This window comes from Lutjanus erythropterus, chromosome 20, assembly GCF_056507025.1.
Source record: "Lutjanus erythropterus isolate fLutEry1 chromosome 20, fLutEry1.hap2, whole genome shotgun sequence".
NCBI lineage: Eukaryota > Metazoa > Chordata > Actinopteri > Lutjaniformes > Lutjanidae > Lutjanus > Lutjanus erythropterus.
The window spans coordinates 30,926,364-30,952,305 of record NC_139336.1 but is presented as its reverse complement, the minus strand read 5'-3'; the positions used below and the strand labels follow the sequence as shown (position 1 = coordinate 30,952,305).

Below are 25,942 nucleotides of genomic sequence, written 5' to 3'. Positions count from 1 at the left end.
ATTCTGCACATATTTTTCCTGCCTCTTCCTTTTTAAAAATGAACCTTATTGGTTTCATGAATAATGCATAAGGACGTTCAATTGCTGCAGCAATGAAAATTAGGCCTGTTTACGTGCAGTGGTTATGTACACAGAAGCTTCTTTTTTTCCTTGACCATTTTCTGAAGGTAGAGCAGAGCCTGAGTAGCTTTTCTGAAAATACAAATTTTCAGCAAAGCAAATCTCATTTCTCTGAGTGAAAAGGGGAGGGGTGAAACTCCCGCGGGTTTAATGAATCCATAAATCACAATAGTGCCAGGTTTGCTGCGCCTGCGTCAGTGTGCAGTGTAATTTTGATTTTCATCAAAAATTTAATCTGCCAGCCTACAAGGGTTTAGCAGCAGACCGGATGCCGCCCTGAATTTCTAATTTTAGGGGCCTGATCTTTCAGGATTTATTTTTGTATAATTCAAGTCTGCTTTTCAATATCTCTTGTTATTAAATTTTAATTCGTGGCATTAACATATAGATTGAAAAGGTTTTTATGGGGGTTTTGAGTGTATGCTGATGGAATTTTACTAGACGACACAGTTTCTTTTTCCAGAGCATCCCGTGTGTGTGTGCGTATGGGAGGTGAAGGGGGGGGGGGTTTATCCATTTCTCTGCATTATTGCTTTTTGAAATCATTGGTCATACACCATCTTGGAAGACATTTATTACAGAGGACAGGAAAATGTGCATTTGATTAAAGAAACAGGGGGAAAGCAAAGCGTTTTAGTGTGAAACAGGTTTTTGGTCAACCCTTGCTCCTAGTCAGTGACTCTGCTCTGGATAATACAAACATGCAGTGAAAGCAGTGATTGAAGTGACCCCCTCCATCCCCCCCATTTTAGCTGATTCCTATTTTTAATCCCTCCAGAGTGGAAACATTTTCGTGAGCCTTAAACAAATTTGTATTTTATATTTGGGATCTCCACTCCAGTCTGCTTAACATGCAGAGCACAGGGCTTTTTTGGCAATGCAAGGTACAATTCAAAGTAAGAAAATCTCTCTAAGTTAGGAGCACAAGATTATTATTTTTTGCTTTAACCAAGCACAGTGATTGATTTACTTCATTATTGTGCAGAGGCAGATACAGTACTGCCCAAATATAGGCCAATTATTTTAAGTACCTCGACTAAGCTCTGAATTCTGAACAGAGGTATGTCCTAGAGATGTTTTTTCTTGTATGCTTTAACCTCCTTATTCTGTAACCCTAGATGCATTTAGTACAGTGATATAATATATTGTTATTAACATGCATGCATTGACATTTTAAGGCACAGCTGGGCCAAATCACAAAGAGAAAATTAGTTAAATAAATTGACATAAATCACCTTCTTACTTCAGTGCCTGTGATGGTGTACTAACTATAGATCCTATATATGCAAATAGCACTTGTTTATTTAATTTAACAGTTTCCTGGTCTTCTGGTATTCATCTCTATTGGCCTTTTGTTTTAGTTGGTCCTTTATTTAAAGGCACATCAAGCAAACGTACATCTGGTTTGGATTTTCTTTCTGCGTGGTGCTGTAGGTTACAGTATATCAGAAGGCTCAGACTATGAAAGAACAGAAGGCCAGATGGCTAATTTTGCATTTTGACTTTAATTAGAGGAAAACAGGCCACAACAGGCATTTCATATATCCAGGGTATGCATTCAAAATGTTGCACAGGAAATATTACGGGGATTTAATTTGATTATAGCTGATAAAAGTCAGTTCATTTTGCAGTTATTTTATTCAATTACAGATGATAGAAATCAGTTCGTTTTTGTTTAAGAGGGTAATGAGATGCATTGCTTTGTTTCCCCAACAGTAGGGGTTACACCAATCAATCGGGATCGATATCAGCCAATATCCATTACAAAAGACTCTGAAAAGTTGCTGATTTAAAACAGTCTTAAAATAGGTGAAGCATAGTCGCTCCATCATTGATTTCACTGCTCGATCCATCACGGCCACCCGACCTCCTCTCAGGGGCAGCCTGTGGTCCGACCAAAGACTTAAGGTGGCCTTGTTGACCACTGCAGGAGAGCGTCCGTGTGGAACACCTACAGAATAGGCTTGTGGCGCTCTCGGGACCTTTATTAGCATGTTTGAACACATTGTGCTAAGAGAGAACTTCCTGTTCTTTTTGTGAACAAAAGTAGATTTTCAGAAGATAAGGACAACACAGAAGTACAAAAGTTACCAGCAAAATAAGCAGGCTATTAAAAGCAAAAGTATTTGTTCTGCAGTAAAAATGTCCCTTGTGACTATTATATTATTACATGACATTTAAGGCTGCAACTCATAATTATTTTCATTGTCTTTTAATCAGTCAGTTATTTTCTGGATTCATTGATTAATTGTTTGGTCTATAAAATGTCAGAAAATGGGTTGAAATGTCGACCCGCGTTTCTGAATGCCCAAGGTGACGTCCACAAATGTCAAATTGTTTTGCCCACAATGAAGAATTATTCAGCATAGTGTCATTAAGTAGTAAAGAAACCAGAAAATATTCGGTTAAGAAGCACGAAGCACTGAATTTTGACTTTTTTCCCCCTAAAAATATTACTCGAACTGATGAATCAAAGTAGTCAATTAAGCTACTGCAAGGAGTTTTAACTGGTTATGAAACAATCTCAGTTTGGTACTGATGCTTCCATATCACCTACAGAAGTTAATGAGACCATCTGCAAGAAGATTTTTATTCTTCGTGCCTGCCACCGGGTCGGTTTGTCTCTGAAAACGGATGAAACGATCGCGCGGTTACATTTTTCCAGGCAAGGTTCCAGTGAGTAGTAGTAGTTAGCCAGTTAAAAATAAGCAGGAGGAGATTTTTATTGAGATAATTTGATTTGTGATGTTATATTTTGTGGTTATTTCAGTAGAAACACTCTCGCTTTTGTCAGCTGTGGCCCCCCAAATCAACACAGTATGAAAGCTCCTTGTAGTAGCTTTATTAATTGATTAATTGTTGCAGCTTTAATGATATTAGATTGTTAATACTAATTCAGCAGTGTGTCGCATTTTACTGTTGGAACTGGTTTAGGTGGAACAGGTTTACTGTATCTACTCAAGGCAGTCAGGAACTTTTATCCAGTGCCTTACAGCCTCATGGTTAGGCTTCTCCTAAGGGCTTTAGACTTTTCACTAATCTTTGCCTTTTTTTGTGGAATAATGGCTACCTCTTCGAGCTTCAAAGAGTTATCTAAATGAAACCATGTGACATGTTTAGAGGGGAAATTCCTGAACGTGGCAAAAAGGCCCCAAATAGTTGGGAGTCACAGGTTCACCCCAAAATCAAAACTACATATTTTCCCTCTTACATGTAGTGCTATTTATAATCAATAATGGAGACACAATTTTCCCTGAAAATATCGTACAGCAAGGCTTACAGGGAACGGATCTAAAAATCCCTGGTGTCATTATTTTATAGGCTCTGCAATTTGCCATTACTTCATAGTGATAAGTTAAAGCAAAATAGTTTTCTATTTCCACTTAAAAATGTATGATAAGCATAGAGAAGTACAACAACAGTCACCCTGACATCAAAAATACACATTTTTCTTCTTACCTGTAGTGCTTTTTGCTTATAATTTTGGTGTGAGTTGCAGAGTTTTGGAGGTAATGGCTGCAGAGATGTCTGCCTTCTCTCCGATATAATGGGACTAGATGGCACTTGGCTTGCGGTTGAGTTTTTCAGATGTATTTTTTTTTTTTGGGCGCTTTAAGCACCACAAGCCGAGTGCCATCTAGTTCCATTATGTTCAAGAGAAGGCAGACATCTCTACAGCCGATATCTCCAAAACTCTACATCTCGCACCAAAACTGTCTGGATGGATAAATGGCGCTGCAGGAAAGAGAAGAGGAAAAATATGTGTTTTTGATTTTTGGGGTGAACTGTCCCTTTGTGTCGTACTCGTATAAGCTTATCATGTGTTTTTATTTAAGTGGAAATAGAAAGATAGTGCTTTAAGTTACTATGAAATAAATGTTGATTGCACAGTGCAGTGGCTATACAGTGACACTGTGCGCGTTTGGATTGGTTCACCATAAGTCTCGGTTTTACTGTGCAATTCTGTCTGACATTTGGCATGATATTTCCTGGGAAAATGATGTCTCCATTATAGACTAAATGAATCAACAAACTCACACTTCTTCTGCTAATGTTTTCTTTTAATGTTACTCCCTCTTGCACTGATGCCAACCTCTATTTGTTTCCGCAAAGCAATAATGCTGCTCAAACTATGTTGTTAATATGCAATGCACAGCATTACAATAGCTTTTTTGCATGTTCCCAAATTCAATATATAAAATTGTGACAATTTCAATATGGGCTACCTCTTCAGTTATTGTTTCCAAAGTGGTATTGATCCTTTCTTCATGGTGCTAGGCTCTGAGGAAAAAAAACAGAGCTGCAACGATTAATCAATTAGTTGTCAACTATTAAATTATTACCAACTATTTAAACAGAATTATGATTGATCCCGGCCTCTCAAATGTGCATTTTCTGGTTTCAGTAAAGGGCAAACTGAGTATCTTTGAGTTGCGGACAAAACAAAACATTTGAGGACATCATTTGGATACTTAAGAGACCATACAACTAATCTGTTAATTGAGAAAGTAATCAACAGATTAATTGACAATGAAAATGATCATTAGTTGCAGCCCTAAAAATCAAAAAGTGAAGCACTTTTCAGCGTGTTCAGAAAAGTGCTCTATAAATAAAGTTTGTTGTTGTTGTTATTTTTAATTTAGCCCCTTTTACACCAGACAAAAACCCACAAACACCCACCAATATCTGGCTTTTGTCTTCAGTGGTGAAGAGTACAATCAGCATTCATTCTCGGGTCAGATGACTCTGCAGCGGTCACAGGTTTTTATCAGCTCCAGCGCTGACTGGCAGTAATGTAAGAATCACACCTGTGCGGACACACTAATTTTCACCCTTTTTTCAAATCGTAGAAGCCTGCAATTGTTTTAGAAAGGAAAAAATGTGTGACAAAACAGCGTTATAATGAAGTAGTGGAGTGGTGTAGTGATGCTTTGGCCTGAATATCCTGTTGTCCAGATGCAAAATATGAAAGTTGTGATGCAAAAATGATTATTTTCATTAATCGTATCTCATATCGCAATTGCAATTTCAGGCCAAATAATTGCAATATGACTTTTTTTTTATATTGTGCAGCACAAGTACAAAAGTACAGTATTTAACCCTGAAATGTAGAGGAGGAGGTGTAAGTAAAATCAGATATACGCCCACTCAACCAAAGTACAAGCAGCCTACTTAAAAATTTAAAAATGTACAGTTCTTGAATACATTTACTTTGTTACTATCACTGATAATGGGATGTAATAAATTATTTAGAAAAACGAGCAGTGCTATAGAGGAATATATGTGATGCTTAGCAGTCGCTTTTACTTGGTTTCTTTCTGTTAAAAATATTAAAGAATAGGAACCAGTTGCTGATAAGTATTGATGTTAAAGTGGTGATTGGCGCTGGCCCTTAAAAAGCCTCCGCTGTGACCTTTACTGAACAGTTTTGAAGAATGGTTTCAATCCCACAGCAAGTGACATGATCAATGCATCTCCTTTAGTGTGAATAATTTATTAAGAGATGATAAATGCATTAAAGATAAGAGTCACTACATTTGTGCAGTCTTCATTTGTTTTGGCTGGAATTTAAGCTGACAGAAGGCCTTTACTCGATCATTCATGAAACAACAATGATGACACATTGCTTTTTGTGTGCGTGGGGGGGATTAGACTTGTCACGGAAGAAAATTTTCATACCAGTGTAAGTTCTGCCAGAACAGCGCCAAATACTGGTGTTGTCGACTTTGAAATTGCTTCCCTTAGGCTACGTTTAAAAAAAAAAAAAAAAAAAAAAGGCTTAGACAGAGGGGCCAGGCTTTACTGTATTTTTCATGACACACTGTTAAATTTGCACAGAAACACACAGCATTTTCAGGAGGAGGAAGACTGTAATAAAAACATAGCAAATTAGCCAACCTTTTAAATTGTGTTTTTTAAAAAAAACAGCCCACATACTGTAGTTAAGCTTTTAAGCAGTCGAGGTCTTGTAAAGATGGAAAAACAGGCCTCAGAAAATTTAAATTTCCCGTATACCTCGAGCAAACTCGCCTGCAGAGAGAAGCTGGCTCAAGGCTGGACCTAAACTCCTGCCATACTGCAGCTGTTTATTTTGGCAAAAAAAAACAAAAAACAAAAACCTCCCATAATTCATCTGCAGTTACATCATTTCTTTCCCCAATGAGTCAGAAAATGTTAAAATTGAATCCCTTTCACTAGCAGGTGCTATTTATTTTTTGTGGATATCATTTTTGTTTTCACAGTGGCTTTAATCATAAATGGTACCATCTGAAGTGGGGCTCATTTGAATTAACCAGATTTTTTGCGGAAATTCATGTTACGCCATCGACGTGGAATTAGACTGATGTAGTGTTGTGGACTGACCTTGTAAGGATCATTTTCTAGACATATTTTTAGACACAGGCAGCAGCAAGGCTTTGCTTTTCTTATAGGTGTGTTGTAATATAATGCTTCAGTGACATTTGTTTAAAGAGGAACAGGTACGTGCACAGACTTCAACCGACTAGAAACAAAACAAGAGCCTGATCGATGCTGGATTTTTGGGGGCCGATACTGACACCGATAAGAGATTAAAAAATGCATCATTGATATGTTGGCCAATTTTTGTTGTTATTATATTTTAAAAGGTGCCATAAATATTTTTAAACAAATAAAAAAAAAAAAATGAAGACAATCTTGTTCAATCATGTTTTCAACTGTTTTAAAAGTCCTCAAACTTTAGATTAAACTCCACATTTAATCTAAATTATGAAAACTTCTTCACTGAGCAGAAATGTTTGGATTGTCCTTAAAGGGGAAAAGACTCCAGCTGTACCTGAGACAGTTCAGTCCCAAAGCTGAAAAACGGAGAGCTGACCATCGAGATTATGATGTCACCAGGATGTAGAATTTGGCACTGCTGCGTAGACAATAAACGGGCCGCTGACTTTGCTGACCCAGAATATTTCTGCGCGAGCTTCTGCATTGAGGTTTAAAACGCGGTTCATAATTCTGTTACTGCAGCGGTGCTTAAATGCACCTTTCATTTTTGTGCGACGGCTGGATTTATGAGTTGAAGAAGCACAGTTTCAAGGTGTTTTTCTGATACCTTTAGATAAAAACAAAGATGCATTGAAAGATACTGGTCAAGCTGATGTGCTACACAGGAGTGACTCTGTTAAATATTGATAAACTAAACAAGACAGGAATATATAATTAAATGTGATCGGCTGTTGCTGTGGTCTGTAAACAGGCTCCATATTTATGTATCTTATGTTTTGTAATTCCAGTTAATTATAGACCAATCTGCTGATTATTTTCCCTATTAATTGTTTGAAAAAAAGTTTCCTAGAATCCAAGACAAATTCACCAGATGTCTTTGTTTGACTGCTGTTAACCAACAATCCAAAATACAAAGGAAATCATCTTGTGTTTGGCATTTTGCTTGACTAGTGACCAGTGCTTATTTGACTATTAAAAAAGTTGCTGATTATTTTTCTGTTGATTGATTATTTGATTCATTGACTTAATAGTTAACAGCTCTGCGCACAGCCTAATTATTTAATTTTTAATTATATATAAATTAAGCTACTGTTCAAATGTTGCTCTTATCTTATAAATACCAGCGTTGGAAATGCTTCAGTTGCGGTGTAAAAATAATGCTGGATTGTATATTGGCGAGTATGTAAGTCTGTGCACGATCTGATATCATGTCATTTATCAGTCCTGAAACAGGACCCTGCTACAGCGTCCCGTACAACAGATGTTTTGAACTTAAGCCAGGCCATACTACGATGATAGCAATCCTATCACATCCGCAGAGGTTTAGTAGTATACAACTTTTAAAAAATGATGATAATTTGTATATTTTTATGTTAAAACAGGTGTTAAGTCCTCCACAAAGAAGCTTGGCTTTACACGTTTAATGTAGTGCTGACACATGCGTCACACATGCGTCACACACGTGAAAGTTTAAACATTTATGGCTTTAAATTGTAGTTATGAGCCTCTAGTTAAAGCTATATGAACCTGGTCTATAAGCCAGTAGGTATCACTGAGCAGCTGTTCATTTCTGTATTTAAGTGCAGACATTTTCTCTTTTCAACAACAGTATTTATTTTATTCAGAGGTACAACAACAACAACAACCATTGGTAAACCATGAATATAAATACAGCTTGGTGGCTAATTTCTGCTTACACTTTCAGTCCATGAACAGAGTGGATAAAATTACACAGGTGTCCACGGTGGCTGTGCACCTTATGCCACTGGTGAAACCAGACACTGAAATTGAAATGACTAAAAATGGGAAGTGCACACAAAATAAATGTTTAAAGTGGAACTAGACAACTTTTTTGTGGTTGAAAGCTACAAGGACTTTTTAACTGGTTATTAAACCGTCTCAGTTTAATACTGATGGCTCTGTGTGACCTGCATGAACAAAGGAGAACATTGAGAAGTTTGCGTTTCCATGTTATTGTAGTTATTCTTAATGCCTGTGGTCGGATCCTCCCACAAATCTCATTAAATTAGTCTGTGTTTACATTTTCTCAGGCAAAGTTACAGTGAGTGCTCTGTCATCCAGTTAGAATGAAGCAGGAGATTTTAATTTTATTTTTGACATTTTATTTTGTAGTTATGGCAAGGCTCAATAATAAAAGTTTCCCATCTGCCGGGGGAAACTAAAATGCGATGCTGGGTAAATTAAGCAACTAACCAGTGGTAAAAAAAACAGAAGAACTATTGGATTATCAATTAATCTGAAGTAATTTTTCATGCAAAAACGGCAGAAAATTCTGTTTTCATCCTCTCAAAAATTGAGATTTTCTGCTTTTCTTTGTTTATTGTCATATTAAATTGAATATTTTTGGTTATGGACTGACAAAACAAGATATTTACAGACATCAACTTGGACTTTGAGAAACTGGGATGAACATTTTGCACCGTTTTCTGATATTTTCTAAACATTGCAGCCCCAGATTAAACACAACCATAAACTTAAGTCTTTGATGTTATTTGACGACCAGTAATAAATAAGCCAGTTTGTTCAGGGGCAAGTAAAAATTTACTTCGGGCAAGTACATATTTGACCCACTTCCCTGACTGGGCAAGTAGGTGCAAACACAAAATAAACAAAATATGAAAGTTTCTTGTAGTAGCTTTAACTTGTGAGTAGTAAATGTTGATTGCACAGTGTAATGGCTATAGAATAAAGACACCACGCATGTTTACACTGGTTCTTTATAAACCTCAGTTTCAGTGTGCAGTTCTGTCTGCCAACAGGCGTATTTCCCAAGAAACTGATGTCTCCATTTGACACTAAATGACTGAACAAACTTGCGCTTTTCCTCCCTCCTCTACCCGACACCAACCCCTGCTGTAGCTACCTGTTTATGCGAAGCGATAATTTTACATCATGACAGCAGCTTTTGGCTTTTACCCAACTCGGTATTAAACTGAGTCAATTTCAGTTTGGCAAATAGGATGGAAAAGTGAAGTCTTTTTAATGAAATCAAAAAAATGAATAATGAGAAACTTAATACTCAAATTAAAAGCAAATGTTTGAATCCTGGCTTTGGTGAGCACTTGACCTCTCCTGTAGCGTTACTGGGAATTTCCCCTTGTCAGACAATTTTTCTTCATCATAACATAAAGAACTGACAGAATTGCCGTGAAGCATGCTGTGGATTTTCATGGCACACTTGATGTACAAGAAAGTCAACATTAAAATCTGAAAAGCCGTGTTCAGGCTTGTTCCAATATGAAGGTTGCAGAAGGTATTAGGAAATCAACAAAACCCACAACTTGCACAACCTTCAGGCCCGTTGAAATGTTGCACATACCGCATGGTTCAGCTGACAGCGCTTTTTATTTACGTGCAGATGAAGGTAAGAAATCTGAACTGAAAACCTGAAGTGTTTTGTCACAACATTATCCACTTCATGTGCCTGTTTGTCGAGGCTTCTTGGTCATGTGTCATATCCAAAGAAAGGTGTATTTGGACTATGAAAAGGCTTGTTGTTGCTGTATTGGTGAGCTATTAATAGAAGACCAATTTTCCCTTTTTCCATAATATCAGTCATCCTGGCATAACTCTGTTTTGCTTGGTTGCATTTTGAGCACATTCTCTTGACAAGGCCTTTTATAGCCTTGTGCTGAAGTGGCAAGTTGTGTAATTTGGATATTTCTGAAATTAGAGCATTTGGGTGTCACAAAGCTGTGGAATTTATGCCATCAAAGGTCACTCATGAACAGTTAAGTCACTCTGTTCTTTATGGCTCACAAGAATTTTTTTTTTTCTGTTTTTACTGCCCTGGAATTACTTTGTTACAGATATATAACTGTTTGTGGATTCTGTGCATCATGAGCTCACACATCTGTTATGTATTTAAAAACAGAGTTTTTCTTTCAATATTTGGCCTTTTCTAGACTTTGCAAAGCTGATGCTAGGCCCGTATGTTGGTCAAGTCATGCCTTAAGCAAGACTGTAGTAGATAGAGATCTGATCCAATATTGGTATCAAGGGCAAATATTGATTTAAGTCATTTATTGGGATTCAGACGTGTCACAGATCCGTGTTCTGATCTAAATCGCACAACACGACGTGTTTTCTCTTTATAAACACTATACTAAGCAGTGTGAATTGAGTAGTGCTTTTCACGTCTATTCTACATGAGCATATAGTATAAGGGAGGTGTGTTCAAACATTTGCATTTAAAATAACAAACTTAAACTCTAAGCAATGCATCATGGAAAATGATGCAAATACGGTCTGTCTCTCAGCCTATTTGCAGCACATGCGGATTTCACAAGCCACAATTTTACAGTGCCCCAAACTCGTTGAGGGATGCCATCGCACAAGTTACATTCCACAAACTAAATTTATGAATAAAAGCAAGCTGGTATCAGCAAATTGGAACTGAAAAACAGTGGGTCGGTGCGTTAAAGTAAAGTCTTTGTCTGTCTCTCTGTTTTGTTTATTCCCCTGGTGCAGAAGCACAGGCTCAGAGGAGGCGGAGTCATGAGCGCACAAGAGGCACCCAATCCTGGGAAGGAGCAGGCGGACGGTGGGAGTGCAGCCACAGATGGGCCATCACCAACCTTAGCCCCAAAATCCAAGAGTGCTAGTCCGCCACCTGTCACAATAAAGAAAGAGCCTGGGACCTCGGAGACGAGTAATGGGAAAGTGGGTGATGCCAACCCTGCTGAGATCTGTGTTGTCATTGGAGGAAATGATGGAGGAGCGAGTGGAGCTGCATCCCGTAGAGCTCAGACCGAGGGTATGTTTGCCCTTGGTACTCCTCCTCCAACGAAGAGCACAGACTCATGCATAGGTGTGTGAACATACATATAAATACATACTATATCTGTCTGGTGTCTTTTGACCCTGACCTTCCTTCCTGACTAACAAAACTAACAAACCACATAACATTTAAAAAAAAATCAGCAGCATTATAGCTTTGCTAGGGCTGTAACTAATTATTATATTCTTGATTAGTCTATAACATGTCAAAAAATTAGGACAAATGCTCACAGTTTCCTAGAGCCCAATTTGACATCTTCAAATTGCTTCTTTTGTTGCACCAACAGTCCAAAACACAAAGACCCTTCCTAAATGACAAAAAAAAGAAGCAAATCCTCACATTTAAGAAGCTGGAAACAGCAAATGTTTGACATTTTTACTTGGGGAAAAAAAACAGATGATTAATAGATTATCAGAATAGTTAAGAATTAATTTTCTGTCGATCGAGTAATCGTTGCAGCTCTAATCTTTTCAGAAACAATGTCCTGGTTACTCAGGATAATCCACAGACCTTGCTGGAAGCAGTTTTTGTTTTGGAGCCGCTTTCTAAGTGTGATTTTCCAATCCTGAGAGCACAACTGAACCTCCATTTACCTGCAGTTGTATGTGGTATTTAATATTTGGGTGGCAGCTAAAATCTTAAAGTAAGATGTCTGAAAACACAAATGAATAAAACCAAGACTAACTTCATGGCTTAAGACTGTACCATCAGGGGTAAATGAGTAAAATACGAGTTAATTTGTAATTTAGGTGAATAATTTCTCCGGTAAACAAATGCACTGTATGTGCATTGAGTTGCCAGTTTATTAGGTACGCCTTACTAAAAGGAATGCACTGTAATACAGCTCTTAATGAAGGTTGTAATGTATCTAATATGTCCTCATTTATATAAATGTGAGGGACAAAGTATTAGAAAGACCTCTCAATGTAATGTAATTCAACAGCACCTCGAATTACAGCTTCCTACACAACCACCCCTCTAAAATAGTTAAAAATAAACATCATAAATTGGAGTGCAGTGGGATTAGCTTGGTATATCCCAATAAGAAGAATTTGACAACAGCAGGATTTAGGACTTTATTGAGTAGTTTGAAGCTTAATTCACTTGCAGGTAAAGATTAGGTTACACTTATATTACAGCAGCATTTTCACTGTGGTCAAAAAAAAAAAATACAAGGGTACACACACCTGTATTAACAGGGCGGTCTGAGTTATTTTAATTAAAGAAGGTTTATTCAATAAAAAAGATGAACTTCAGATGAATCGCCTCATTCAAACTGGAGATTCTGCCGAGATTTTTCACATTTTCTTTGGGCGATCATAAAATATGATGACAGACATTCAAAACTTAAATAGAAGCTTCAAATGTGAAAAAAGTATTTCTCAGCGCAGCCCTACTAGGATTAAAAAGTCAAACGTTTATTTCTAGGTCGCAATTTTAATGGAACACAATTTGACATTTTTGACAGCTCAGACTTTGATTCAAAATAAGCAGAGGCTTGGCAATGGACGCTGGTTTTATATGGCTGATGCTGACAAGTTAAAATACCTTTAAAGTTGGCCCTGATACCGGTCTTTGCTACTGACGTTCATGCTGATTGAATCAAGGACTCAGATTTGTACCAGTTCTTCCCTTTGCAGCAAAAGCGGAGAAAAGATCTCAGAATTTTAATATGCAGAAAACATTTAATGTAATGTAAACACTGTGTGGAAAGTGATGCGTATTTGGAGCTTAGAGTATTAACTGATTGTTGTTTGGTTGTACTCAGAAGTAACCGGGAGATGGACGTGCACACCAGAGAGAATGAGGATATTACATTTTCTGACAGTCAAATATCCTACATGTCTGTGCTCCTGATGATGCTGTCACTTTGTTTTTATGACACCGTTTTGAATTCTCATGCAGGTTCCTATGTATGCGGGGTATGTGGGAAGAAGTACAAGTATTATAACTGCTTTCAGACACACGTCAGAGCACACAGAGGTAAGACGTTTTTTTTTTTTTTATACTTACGATTTTGGTTTTTATGAAAAAGACAAATAATAACTGACTGCTCGCTGTGTTTTTCCTCTCTGGACAATATGGTCCTAAAATGATTCACTTCCTCTACATGAGTCATGCGTGTCCTGCTTTAGCCAGGAATTGTATTTAATTAATTTTTATTTTTTTGGCCTCTGAGTTGTTTGAAAGCGAGTTGAGTGAGCAGATGTGAGCACACATTGATCTACTCGCAGATTTCTCCAAGGCTGACTTGTTTTTATTTGTCCCCTGATAGAATCAGAGAGCATGGTGGGAGACGGTCTGCCCCCGACACCCAACAGTGAGTAGACTTTTGCACACTCATCCGGCGAACACACTCAAGTTTATTAGCATGCCAGCACAAGCTGTTTATTTCGTACTTGGCTCATTTAACAGACATTATGTTGTTTTTACTACATATCTTTTAGTTCTTCTTGAAGCTGACTTAAAGGGATAGTTTGGATTTTTTGAAGTGGGATTGTACTTATCTGTAGTCAGTATATTACCTACAGTGGGTGGCAGTTGGCATGTCACCAGTTTGTGAAATCAGCAGGTATACAAATACTGGTGTAGGAAGCTATGCGGTGCACTGCTGTGAACAGGGTCTGCAAAAGAACGTATTTTAGCCACCTCCAACTCAGATTCCAACATGTGAACACGTTAATTGATAACAGGTGATCGTATGATGCTTGGGTATGAAAGCGGCGTCCTCCAAAGGCTCAGTGGTTCACAAATATGGATGTGGCGAGGGTCTTTCTAAAAACAGCATCGGAAAATAGTCTTAGAGCTTAAGAACAACGTTTCTCAACGCACTTTTGCAAGGATTTTACAGTTTTACCATCAGGTTTTGGAGCAATATGTGTTGCTATCAAGACAAGGTCTTCTTCAGGGACGCCGCCGCTCATTTCAGCAAGATGGGGTCGAGACACGTTCTGAATACGTTGCAACAGCGTGGCATCTAGATTGACCTACGTGCAGTTCAGTCCTGTCTCCTGTTGAAAATGTGCGGCGCATCATGATGCGTAATATATGACAACAGAGCCCCCGAATTGTTGAGCAACTGTACTTTTGTTGTTAAAAGGAAAGCTGAACGTTGCTCTCTGCAAAGCCACGAGACTGCTTTGACAAAATGGTCATTTTACCTCGCAGAACACAGGAGCTGCTGATCTACTCATGCCTCGGTCGGTTAGTCTGTTTGTGTTGCTGAGTGACTTCTGTGAATCTGAACTGTCCTCTTAAAATGACAGAAGTCACACAATAATGCAAATAAACTAGCAGATCAAGGCAGCAGTAGACCAGCAAGTCCTGTGTTCTGCAAGTTAAAAATACTGGATTTACCAAAGGGGTCTTGTGACTTCAGAGAAAGAACAGCGGTTTCCCATCAGAAAAAGCTGCTTGACAGCAAAGTAAAGCAGTGAAAATATGTTGAATCTAGTGGACAGTCCACAGCAGTACATTGCTTAGATTCCTACACCGGTACTCATGATGCTTCTTCAGACTGGGAGTGTGCTGACCGCCATCTACTGGAGTAGACGTACCTCATATAACCCCACTTTAAAAAATCCAAACTATCCCTTCAAATCAATCCACCAAACCTAAAACTCTCTATGTGCCTTACCAGGATAAAAGCCATATTATTTACCCTCATTGCCCCCCTCCCTCTCTCCCATCAGTCTCGTCTCTTCTCGGACGTCCTAATATGAAGTTGGCCCACTTGTGCTCCGAATCAGGTTTATTTGTCACCTCCATAAAACACACACAAACACGGATATTTAAAAAAAACAAAACAAAAGGCAACCTTCAACTTAACCTCAGCATTTCTGGCACAGCCATGTCATAAGTGGACACAGTGTTCTCATTATCACAATGATGTTTGCTGATGAAATTAGCTTAGTCAAAGTTTAACCGAATAACCTCGCCGGAACCAATTTAAAAGTATGTCCTCACCGCTAAAAAAGCCACACACTGTACCCTCATTGTCTTACAGTACCTTTAATTTACCTGAGTTAAAACTGTAACCACTTGTAAGAAGTATGCGTGTATGGGAATGTTGTTCCCTTAATTGCATTGTATATCAGCTGCCAGGGCCTGCATTTAGCCAGCGTCTTCAAAATCACTCCCAGGAATCACGGTGAAAGTTTGATTAGGACTAAAAATACTCCTACCTCAGTGTAGTACTTGAGTTATTTATAAAGCATCCTACACACACTCTCAGCAATCATTACATGAATGTGCACATCGCTTAAAGGCAACACTATCAACATGGCAGGGAGAAGAGAAAGAGCAATCATCTGCAGACAGAACAACAGTTTTTTTTTTTTTTTTGTATGAGGAATACAAACGCAGTAGAACCAAAAGGCCTGTGACAGTGTTAATAAGTAGGCCAGAGAGGCTGCTTGGCAAAAAAAAATGCTGATAGATTAAATTCTTAAGAGGATGGAACATCCTGTAAAGCGTTTTTGGTCGACGCCACATATTTAGACTTGATACTTGATAATGACTGGCATGCCAATTTATGAGTGTATTTTAAATATGGCTTGCTCCGATGAGAAGTCCAAGTGGCCCCCAAAAATGTGGCAGTGAGTTGAGATAAAACGAGCGGAGGAAAAATAAAGTGATAGAATAAAATCGGTTCTGCGTGTCTGAAGCCCAGGTTTAAGGCAGCAAGGTTTGGAGAAGCAGAGAGGAGCACCAGCACAGAAGCTAAGCAACGCACCGCTGTGGACAGGATCAGCAGCAGCACATATTTAGCTACCTAAGAACACTGAGGTCATAATGACACAAACTGACTTGAGGCAGCGGATCCAGTGTTCTGTGAAAATTAGATGTTTGGCATATAACAACAGTTTTCTGTTAGAAAAGGCTGTCTGACGACAGGAAAAATATTCTAAATATAGTGCACAACTTTTGCTTTGCTTCCTTGCTGTTACTCCTCTGCTTCTCCAAACTGCGGCGTCTGTCTGCTCTAAGGTAATACACCGGCTATTGATAAGCACCTCGTACCCCACTTCAAATGATCAAAGCTGTCCCTTTAAGGATTTTTTTTTACTATAGCGGCTCGCATTTTTGAAACCAACTGAGGAAAATTAAGCCAGGTCAACTGATGATAAGCCTGGATTTCCCTGTTAGTAATGGTTTAAAAGTATCTCTCCGGTGAAGCAGTGTGGGCAAAAGCAGAAGACAACACAGGCTGTAGTGTTGTGGAGGAGTTCCTGGAGTTGAAGAGAGTATTTTGGGAGCCCAGCTAGAACAAACTTTCCGTAGTTCTGACTAAGTGGGCGTTGAGACCAAAAACAGCCCTGAGTTTTGAAAAAAACAAAACAATAAAAAAAAGAGCAGGCGTTGGTGGGGGTGTGTTGCTTCAGGTACCAGTGAGACAATAAAATGCGATCCAGGAAGTTTAATAGATCTTGAATCTATTTAAATCATTAGACGCCAAAGCACTGCAGAGTTTTGTAATACTTAAAACATGAGAAAACTGTAGAAACTTATCACGCTGCAAGGTTTTTATCTTTTGTTGTGCTGATTGCCAAGTAACATAGAAATATGACGCTCATGTTGCAGAGTGATATACCAGGAATTTGCACTCTCAAGTATATGATTGGCCACTAAAGCAGTGACATTGCATTGTGATTAAAGTTTAGCCAGGTTCAACTTCTTTGCTGGATGAAATTTTTTTTTTAAGCCCCCTGAGTTGAAACCCCCACTGCGTCAACTTCGTGATCCCGTTCACACGGTGCAATTACAGTCTGATTCTTTGAAACCTGACTCCATATTTATTAAGCATCTCAGAATATCGCTTTTGGAATCACGCTGAAAGTTAGACTAAGACTAAAAATACCCGAGAGCACAGCATGAGAGGTAGTAATAAGGCTTCCTGCGCGCACACACACAAACACACACACACACACACACAGACACAGACACACACACACTCTCAGCTGTTTTACCCACCGTCAAAATGAAAATGAAAACTCTATTTACAAGTAATTATGAGTCTATTCCAAAATACACCGAACAAAAATATAAACGCAACACTTTTTTTGCTCCCCTTTTTCATGAGTTGAAATAAAAGCACACAAAATACTTATTTCTCTCGAATTTTGTTCAAGCTAGTGAGCACCTCTCCTCTGCCAAGATAATTCATCCACCTGACAGGTGTGGCATATAGAGATGCTGATTTAACAGCATGATTATTGCACAGGTGTGCAGGGACGGGGATGTTCCATCCATTTTTATATGTTTGCGCAGTGTATAACCCTGTCATATTGGTTGTGAAACTCAATGGAAAATGGATCTTGCATTTTCAGCTTTGTTAAATTGGCACACGGCGTGCAACCTAAACGTGAAAATGAAAATGCAAACTGTACTTTGGCATTTGAATGTGAAGTATGTCATGGCTTTTTGTGCTTATCAAGTGAAATGAAATGCCAGTTTGCATATTCATTTGAATAAAAGCAGGATTTTCCCAGGCTCATCCATCAAAACCAGTGGGCAGGATATAACATCCAATTGCTTGAACTATTATTGAAACACCCAAATCAGAGGACGTTCAAGGTTGTCAAATCTTGGGCTTTTGGCTCTTTTTTTTTTTTTTTTTAGAGGCACTTAAGTAGCGGCTGCAGATTGTCTTTTAACTGTCCTTATTTTCTTCGGGAGTGTTTGTGTGCAGCTGTGTAAAAGCCAGTGCAGGGAAACATCACAGTAAGGAGACAAGCTGCACGGATCATGCATCCATAACCAGTTATCTGCATGTTTGTGTTACCGAGTTATTGATTTATTTTGAATGTCTCCTCACCTTTGCTTGGAGCAATGATGTTGTGAGCTTTAATTACACTGACAAATGCCAGGAACCCACAAATTTGCGCAAAATAGTTTTAATCATGTTAATTGCAGGGTAAATTATAGAATATGCATAGTATTAGAGCCTTGAGGTGTTATAAATGCAATTACAGTTAGACACCCTAATAATCGCTTTTGTAGCTGTACTTCCTTGTTGCCAATTAAGTGTAAATTGCACGGACCCTTTTGCTGTGAAGTGGAAACTGGTTGTTTTAAATCAGCTGTGTTGGCTTCGCTCTGCTCGCCCCCCCCCCCCACCCCCCCCCCCCCCCGTATCACATTTCTGGGACAGCCATTTTCTCTATTTCCAAAATATTGAAAATACATTTTGACAGATGTTATCGTTCTGTAAAAACATTGACAGAGATCAGGAAGACATTTTTTCAGACTTAGAAATGTTTTTGTGCAGCTGATTGAATTAACAGAGTCAGAAAGGACAGGAAAAAATGCAGAAGTTGTCGCTCTGTTGCTAAATGATAAAACATTTGTGCAAGGTGAGGGGTCCTCTGCTGGGGCAACATCAGTCAGAAATGTTTATTTTCTTCTTATTATTATTATTCGTTTGTAGAGAACATTTGACCTGAACCCACAGGAGAAAGGAGGTTTTGTCTCACAGTTGCTCTGTGCCATGCTGTTTATGCAACAGATTGTCTTCAGACAGGATTTCACTGCTGTGTGCCAAGAGGCACTTCAGGTATTCTTGTCAACAGCCACCTGGCTGCACGATGCCTCCCACTGCAATAAAATTAGTAAAAACAGAACAAGTAATCTGCATCCTTTGTCCTTTCACTCTCCTGGCCATCTACAGACTTGGTTAATAAACTTTTAAACCGTGTGAACAAGAAGCGATATTACAGTGGAAACAGACAACTTTTTTTGTTTCAATGCACTTTCAGAAATGTACGTTTGCATGATTTAATGTCAGTATTCCAGTTCAAAGTTTGAGTTTGAGTCATGTTTGCACAATCTGACATGTTCCAAATAAAAGTTTCCCTTTTAATGCATAAGAACTTAACTTGATATTATACTTTTATAACGCTATTATTTATTTATTTATCGTTTTATTTTATTGAAGATCCCCATTAATAACAAGTAACTGCAGCAACAGCTATTTTTCCGCACAAGCCAAGACGTTTAAACACCACATTATAGGCAGTGTGCAGATTCAACAAGCAAAATGAAATAAAAATAAGAAAAAATAATGGTTCTTTTCATAGATTCATAGTGTCACCTTAAAAAATAAACAGATAAAGCAAATAATAATGTTAGGAGGAAAGTCAAATACAGTATAAATAACCGTTAAAATATTGTCTAATTTGGCATCTGATCTGTAATCAACCTTCACACACAAAATCTCATATGTAGTCTAAACTGAATTCATTCTGAATAATTGGTGTTCTTCATTTCTTCTTAAAAACTGATTTTACTGGTAATCTGTGTTCAGTTTAGTGGTAGTTTGTCGTAGTTTAATGTCAGACTGTACATGATGTTGGTGTTAAGGTAAACACCACTATTTGAATGCTGTCAAATTTAAAATGCAGCATTGAATTAACTTATTTTGCATACATAGGCTACATTATTTTATTAGCTTTGTTTGTATGGAGATGTTACTTAGAAAAATAATCAAATCGTTATTAACTTTTCTCTCACTTTTCCCTCAGAGATTCATGTGCCTATTTGTCTTGTTTATCTAATCTCATTCAGCCTCCCTCTGTCTGTCTCTCCCAATGCAATCAAATCTTTTCTATGTATTTTAATCTTATTTCTTTGTTCATTAATCCATTTTTTTTCCTACTGCAGAATGACTAAAAGCAGAACTCTGCTCCTCTTTCTTTGGCACAATGAAATACTCATTTGGAACACCTCAGGGTACAAGGTGCACTCTAAGCTGTGCACCAAAGCATGGTTTTGTTATTTTTTAATTTTTATTAGGTTATTATCTACCCAGTTTGCGGTTTTGGATTCAGTGATGCACAAAATACTGGTTGTCAGTGCCAGTAAAATCCATTGTCTGTGTGCCTGCCTGCCAGATACAAATAAACAGCACTGCTCTCTCTCTCTCTATCTGTTCATCTGCAGGTAGCTTCCGTTACTCCTGTGACATCTGTGGCAAGAAGTATAAATACTACAGCTGCTTCCAGGAGCACCGTGACCTGCATGCAGTTGATGGTAACCAGGAGTTTTTTTTTTGAATAGTTTGCATGACAATTTTTTTTTCTCTGAAACCCCCAAGACTTGAACTAGAAAGCCCTTTATAAGTGAATTTCCCATTTCACACCGTCCTCTTGCTGCAGAATTTCTACTTCCTGCAGCAGCAACGAAAGCTGAGTAGCATGGTAAAGAGGAGTAGATCAGGAAAATGGGGAGCTATTAGAGTCAGGCCTTTGCTCATTTAATAGTCTGTCTCAGGTAAAGTGTATTTTCAGAGAGTCTAGCTCTCACTCCAGTGGAGGTAAATAAAGCCCACTATTTCAGAATTTACTGCAATTTGAAAAAAATACTTACTAGCACTAAACTATAGACTATCCCTCCATACAAAGTCATTGGTAAGAAGGTAGAAAAGCTATAAATATGTAAGTAAACAGTGGAATGACCTTGCTGATCTTGTTAATGTAATTAAACAGAAACCAAGCTCCTTGCTCCTGTATTAACCATCTTTGTGTATGACAAGCAGAAATTTATGATTGAAACTGTAATAAACAAAAAACTGAGAATATCCGTTAGCTAGCATAACAAAGTTGTTACTGTATGATTACATTACAGCCAGCCAGTTGATGCTAATAGCAGCCACTGTCATGCATTAGCATGCAACATTGTAAATTAGCATCACTGCAACGCTGTAATGAATTATGTCATTTCGCATATTAACAAAGTAACACTGCATAAAGTAAGATTAGGTCAGTTATATGTGTTAACTAAGATATTAAACAACCAAAAAACTTACAGCCATTGCTCGCGAGGGCATAAGAGCAGCACAGGACATGGATGAAGCATTCGCCATGTGGATGTCTGTGCTTCACTGCTCATTTACTAACACGGTTCCCCAATCCCACAATGCAAAGCATATCTCTTGCAACATATCAAAATAAAGGTCTGTCAAAATACAGTTCAATGCAAATCAATGTTTGTGTGATTTTACTAACTTTAATCAGAGGACAGAATAATGAAGGCTGTGGTTACTGAAACGCCAATTCCAAAAGAGTTGGGACGATGCGTAAAACAAAAGTATGAACGGGATGCAATGAGTATAAATTCTTTTTTGTTTTATGTTCAATTGAATACTGTGCAAAGACAAGATATTTAATGTTCAAACTAATGAACTTTATTTATTTTATTAGTATATGCACTCATTCTGAATTTGATGTTGCAACATGTTTCAAAGAAGTTGGACAGGGACAGTGGACAGGGTTCATATGTTTGGAACGTTCCACTGGTTACAGGTGATAATATCATGATTGGGTATAAAAGGGGCATCCTTGAAAGGCTCAGTCGGTCACAAGTAAGGATGGTTCGAGGTTCACCACTCCGTGAACAAACAGTTAAAGACGATTGTTTCTTAACATGCAATTGCAACATTTGCAACAGGATTTCACCATCTACAATTCATAATGTCATTGAAAGATTTGGAGAATCTGGAGAAATCTTTGTATGTAAGGGGGCAAGGCTGTAAACCAACGCTGAATGCCTGTAACCTTTGACCCCACAGGCAGCACTGCATTAAAAACCCACATGGTTGTCTAAAGAATATTACTACATGCGCTTGGGAACACTCTGGAAAGCTGTTACCAGTTAACACAGTTTATTGCTGCATCTACAAATAGAAGTTAAGACTCTGTCGTGCAAAGAGAAAGCCATATATTAACAACATCCAGAAATGTCGCAGACTTCTCTGGGGTCTGAGGTCATCTGAGATGGACTGACGGACAGTGGAAAAGTGTCCCTGCTTATTTTAGTGAGACGGTGCCAAGGCACATTCTGCGTTACCACAGTGTGGCTTTGACAGCAGAGACCCCGGACTTTTGCGCACCTGAAGGTCACATATGAAGTAAGAATCGGAAAGAATTTCACTCTCAAAACTTAAACAATTAGCGTCCTCACCTCCCAAATGCTCACAGACTGTTAAAAGGTAATGGAAAACTAACTTTTTTTTTTGGAATATGTTGCATGCATCAAATTCAGAATGAGTGCATATTTACAAAAAACAATAAAGTTAGTCAATTTGAACACATCTTGTCTCAGTACTGTGCTCAATTTAATATAGGTTGAAAGGTTTTGCAAATCATTGCATTCTGTTTTCACTCTGGTTTCATTTATGTTTCACACAACATCCCAAGTCGTGGCTGTTTTGATGTGAACTGTTCAGCGATGGTGTGCATTAGCCTTAAGGAGACTGTAGCAGTTGTGCAAGTTCAATGTGTGTAATAATTGAATGCAGGAAGTACAATAATTCCCCTTTCTTCCTCTTCTCTCTCTCAGATCCCTATGAACAGGTAGTGTTACCTGTGGATGGCCTTAAAGAGGAGGAACCAGTTGAACCCTACCAGAAAATTGGACCAAGTAAGACTGTTTGATGCATTCTTTTCAATTAGTTCCACAGATATATCATGACAGAGCAAGATTACAAATTACACATGCAGTAGCTTAAGCAGCAAATTATACCCTCTGTAAGAAATAGATTATATTGGGATCATTAGTCACTGTCATTATTTCAAAATAATTTGTTTGTTTCATGTTGTATTACAATGGATATTTAGACGGGAAAATCAGAAATCAAGACTTGCCATTTAAAATTCTAAATAAATTGTAGGTGCATCCATCATTCCTTTTGATTGTTATTAACATGCCGTAAAGTTTGACAGCTTGAAGTCCACCTGTGTCCAGTTAAGTGCATTGGACACAGTTTGTAATGGCTAAAGTCATGGTGATGATCCATGTTAGAAAAGTAACACTAAGCATATGAGCTAACTCCACACTGGAAAGATTTCAGAACATGAGTCCAAAAGTCCTCCTTCGCAGGGGAAAAAGCACTCGCCCACCTCCGCAGAGACCGCGGGTTCAACCGACGGCAGCGGGTGTCCCTTCAAACACAATTGGCAGTGTTCGCAGGTGGGAAGCCTGCACTTGTCACTGCACTAATGACTACTACTGAATTGATTGGGGGGATAGCGTGAACCTCCACGCACTATACAGGGAGACCCCCTGTCTTTTTATGTTCTCTGATGTTGAGGCATTGCTAAACGTAAACTTTCAGATGGGAATTTTCAGTCGAAAAAGATACGATCAGATCAGAATCACCAGCTCCTTCCTTTTCTCCACTCTATTACGACTTCTTGTTTTCTGCTTCTCCCTAGTGAAATGAGACATGATTAACAAAATGATTCTGTCCTTCTTTTTTTTTAATTGAGCAAAACTAATCCAACAAACTGGATCTTAATTGATATGATGCAGGTTTTTATCACTGACATGGATTTAGATGAAAACAAAGGTTTTATTGTGTGTTTTCTTGTCTGCAGAAACTGGGAGCTATGTGTGCGAGTTCTGTGGGAAGCAGTACAAGTATTTTAACCCATACCAGGAGCATGTTGCTCTTCACAACCCAATAGGTGAGCCTGTTTAAATTCTACAGCTTGAAATCATAGCTGTGTTAAGCAGAAACTAGAGTCTCTATTTTAGTTTCTCTTTGTTTGTACTACAAGTATAGCCTGTTTAAGCCCCAATTCCAGAAAGGTTGGGACGTTGTATAAAATGTAAATGAAAACGGAGTGCACTGATTTGCAAATACTTTTCAACTTGTATTCAACCGAATAAGGCACAAAGGCCATTATATTTAATGTTCAAACTTATAAGTGGGTGAGGATCATCACTTTGTGAAAAACTGCGTGGGCATACAGTCCCAACAGTTCAAGAACGACGTTTCTCAACACACAACTGACACGGAATTTAAGGATTTCACCGTCTGCAATCCATAATCTCATTAAAAGATTCAGAGAATCTGGAGAAACCTCTGCATGTAAGGGGTACTGCCGAAAACCAATATTGAATGCTCCTGACCTTTGAACCCTCAGGCGGCACGGCATTAAAATCTGACCACCTAATTGTATACAGGATACAAGATGGGCTCGGAAACACTTTGTTGCTGCATCTGCGAATGCAAGTTAAAGCTCTACCATGCAAAGTAAAAGCCACATATCAACGTTATCCAGAAAAGCCGCTGGCTTCTCGGGGCCCGGGCTCGTCTGAGATGCACTGACGCAAAGTGGAAAAGTGTGCTGAGGTCTCATTTCAAAATATTTTCACAAATCGAGGACATCGTGTCCTCCAGGGTAAAGAGGAAAAGGACCATCCAGATTGTTACCAGCGCTAACTTCAAAAAGCCAACATCTGTGATGGTACTGGAGGGGGTGTTAGTACTCATGGTAACTGTCACATCTGTGAAGGCCCCGTTGATGCTGAAGGGCACAAACAGGTTTTGGAGCAACATATGCTGCCATTCAGACAACATCCTTTCCCAGAGACGTCCATTCTTATTTCAGCAAGACGCATTCTGCATGTCTTCCAGTTGAGTTGGTCCGTATTAAAAGAAACTGGGTACTGGACTGGCCTTCCTGCTGTTCAGACCTGTCTCCACTTGAGAATATGTGGTGCGTTATGAAGCACAAAATACGTTAATAGAGACCCTGGACTGTTGAGCGCTTGAAATTGTATATTGAGCAACAATAGGAAAGAATTTCAATTTCAAAACTTCCACAATTCAAGTCCTCAGTTCCTAAATGCTTACTGAGTGTTTTTAAAAGAACATATGATGTAAGACGGTTGTAAACATGCCCCTGTCCCAACTGTTTTTGGAGCACATTGCAAGCATCAGTGTATCATTTTGAACATTAAATATCTTGCCTTTGTAATGCATTCAATTGAATATAGGTTGAGTTTTTTTGGAACTGGGGTTGTTGTATTAATATATGCAATTATATCGGCTACAATAATGTTTGATCTGACAGATTATCGTCAAAATATTTCATTTGAATCGTTTTTACCTATATACTTTATTAGGAAAACAATGAAGAGTGAGACCTGTTCTTGGTTTTTGTTGTAACAGTGATCACAGTTACATTTGATTAGGTCAGAATGGAATAATAAAGTGTGCATAATCTACAGGTTTTGTGAACTTAATAATCATATCTTGCTTCCCTAATTATGGAGGAAGTGCCAGCATCTTGAGTTTTGTTTTTAAAGTGAGCTACAACTGACTCCAAGACTCTACTGTATCTTGATGTAGGCTCCTTTGATATGAAGGCATCACGGGTACAGGAATGTGGTAGCATGGATATGACTAAATTTGGCCACAGCCAAACTGGTAAGATCAAAAGTAAGCATAATTTTTTTTTATCTTACATTTTTTTCAGTAGTTTTGTTGATTGTAGAATGCTTAGCAAAGTTTGCTTGCCTCATAACCTCATAATCTGAATGCTTAAACTCTAAACACACACACACAGTTGTTCCTGCTTTGGATGGTGACTAACAGAAATTTATCACACTAAAGTTTCATGCACCATTTTTACATTTTACTCCGAGCCAAGTGTAATATTTGCACATCATATAGGTTGTATTTGTCATAGGCGATGTAGAACCTGAATGCTTTGTAATGGCTGTGGGTGTCGACGTGACAAATCCTGATCTCGC

The 25,942-nt window shown here is 38.4% G+C and overlaps 1 protein-coding gene across 4 annotated transcripts in view; it reads left to right on the top strand.

Annotated features, from left to right (window-relative positions):
- The window catches only part of znf618 (zinc finger protein 618), a 40,370-nt gene that overhangs the window by 2,537 nt on the left and 11,891 nt on the right, over window positions 1-25,942 (top strand). For 2 of the 4 annotated variants that reach the window (XM_084746165.1, XM_084746163.1), the window contains exons 2-9: window positions 11,092-11,431; window positions 13,307-13,384; window positions 13,677-13,721; window positions 20,342-20,431; window positions 22,739-22,819; window positions 23,279-23,368; window positions 23,776-23,865; window positions 25,539-25,628. In XM_084746165.1, the coding sequence (XP_084602291.1) occupies window positions 11,119-11,431; window positions 13,307-13,384; window positions 13,677-13,721; window positions 20,342-20,431; window positions 22,739-22,819; window positions 23,279-23,368; window positions 23,776-23,865; window positions 25,539-25,628 (877 nt within the window). In that variant the 5' untranslated portion in view covers window positions 11,092-11,118. The remainder of the gene's footprint in view (window positions 1-11,091; window positions 11,432-13,306; window positions 13,385-13,676; window positions 13,722-20,341; window positions 20,432-22,738; window positions 22,820-23,278; window positions 23,369-23,775; window positions 23,866-25,538; window positions 25,629-25,942) is intronic. The other 2 variants (XM_084746164.1, XM_084746166.1) reach the window with 2 other exon arrangements.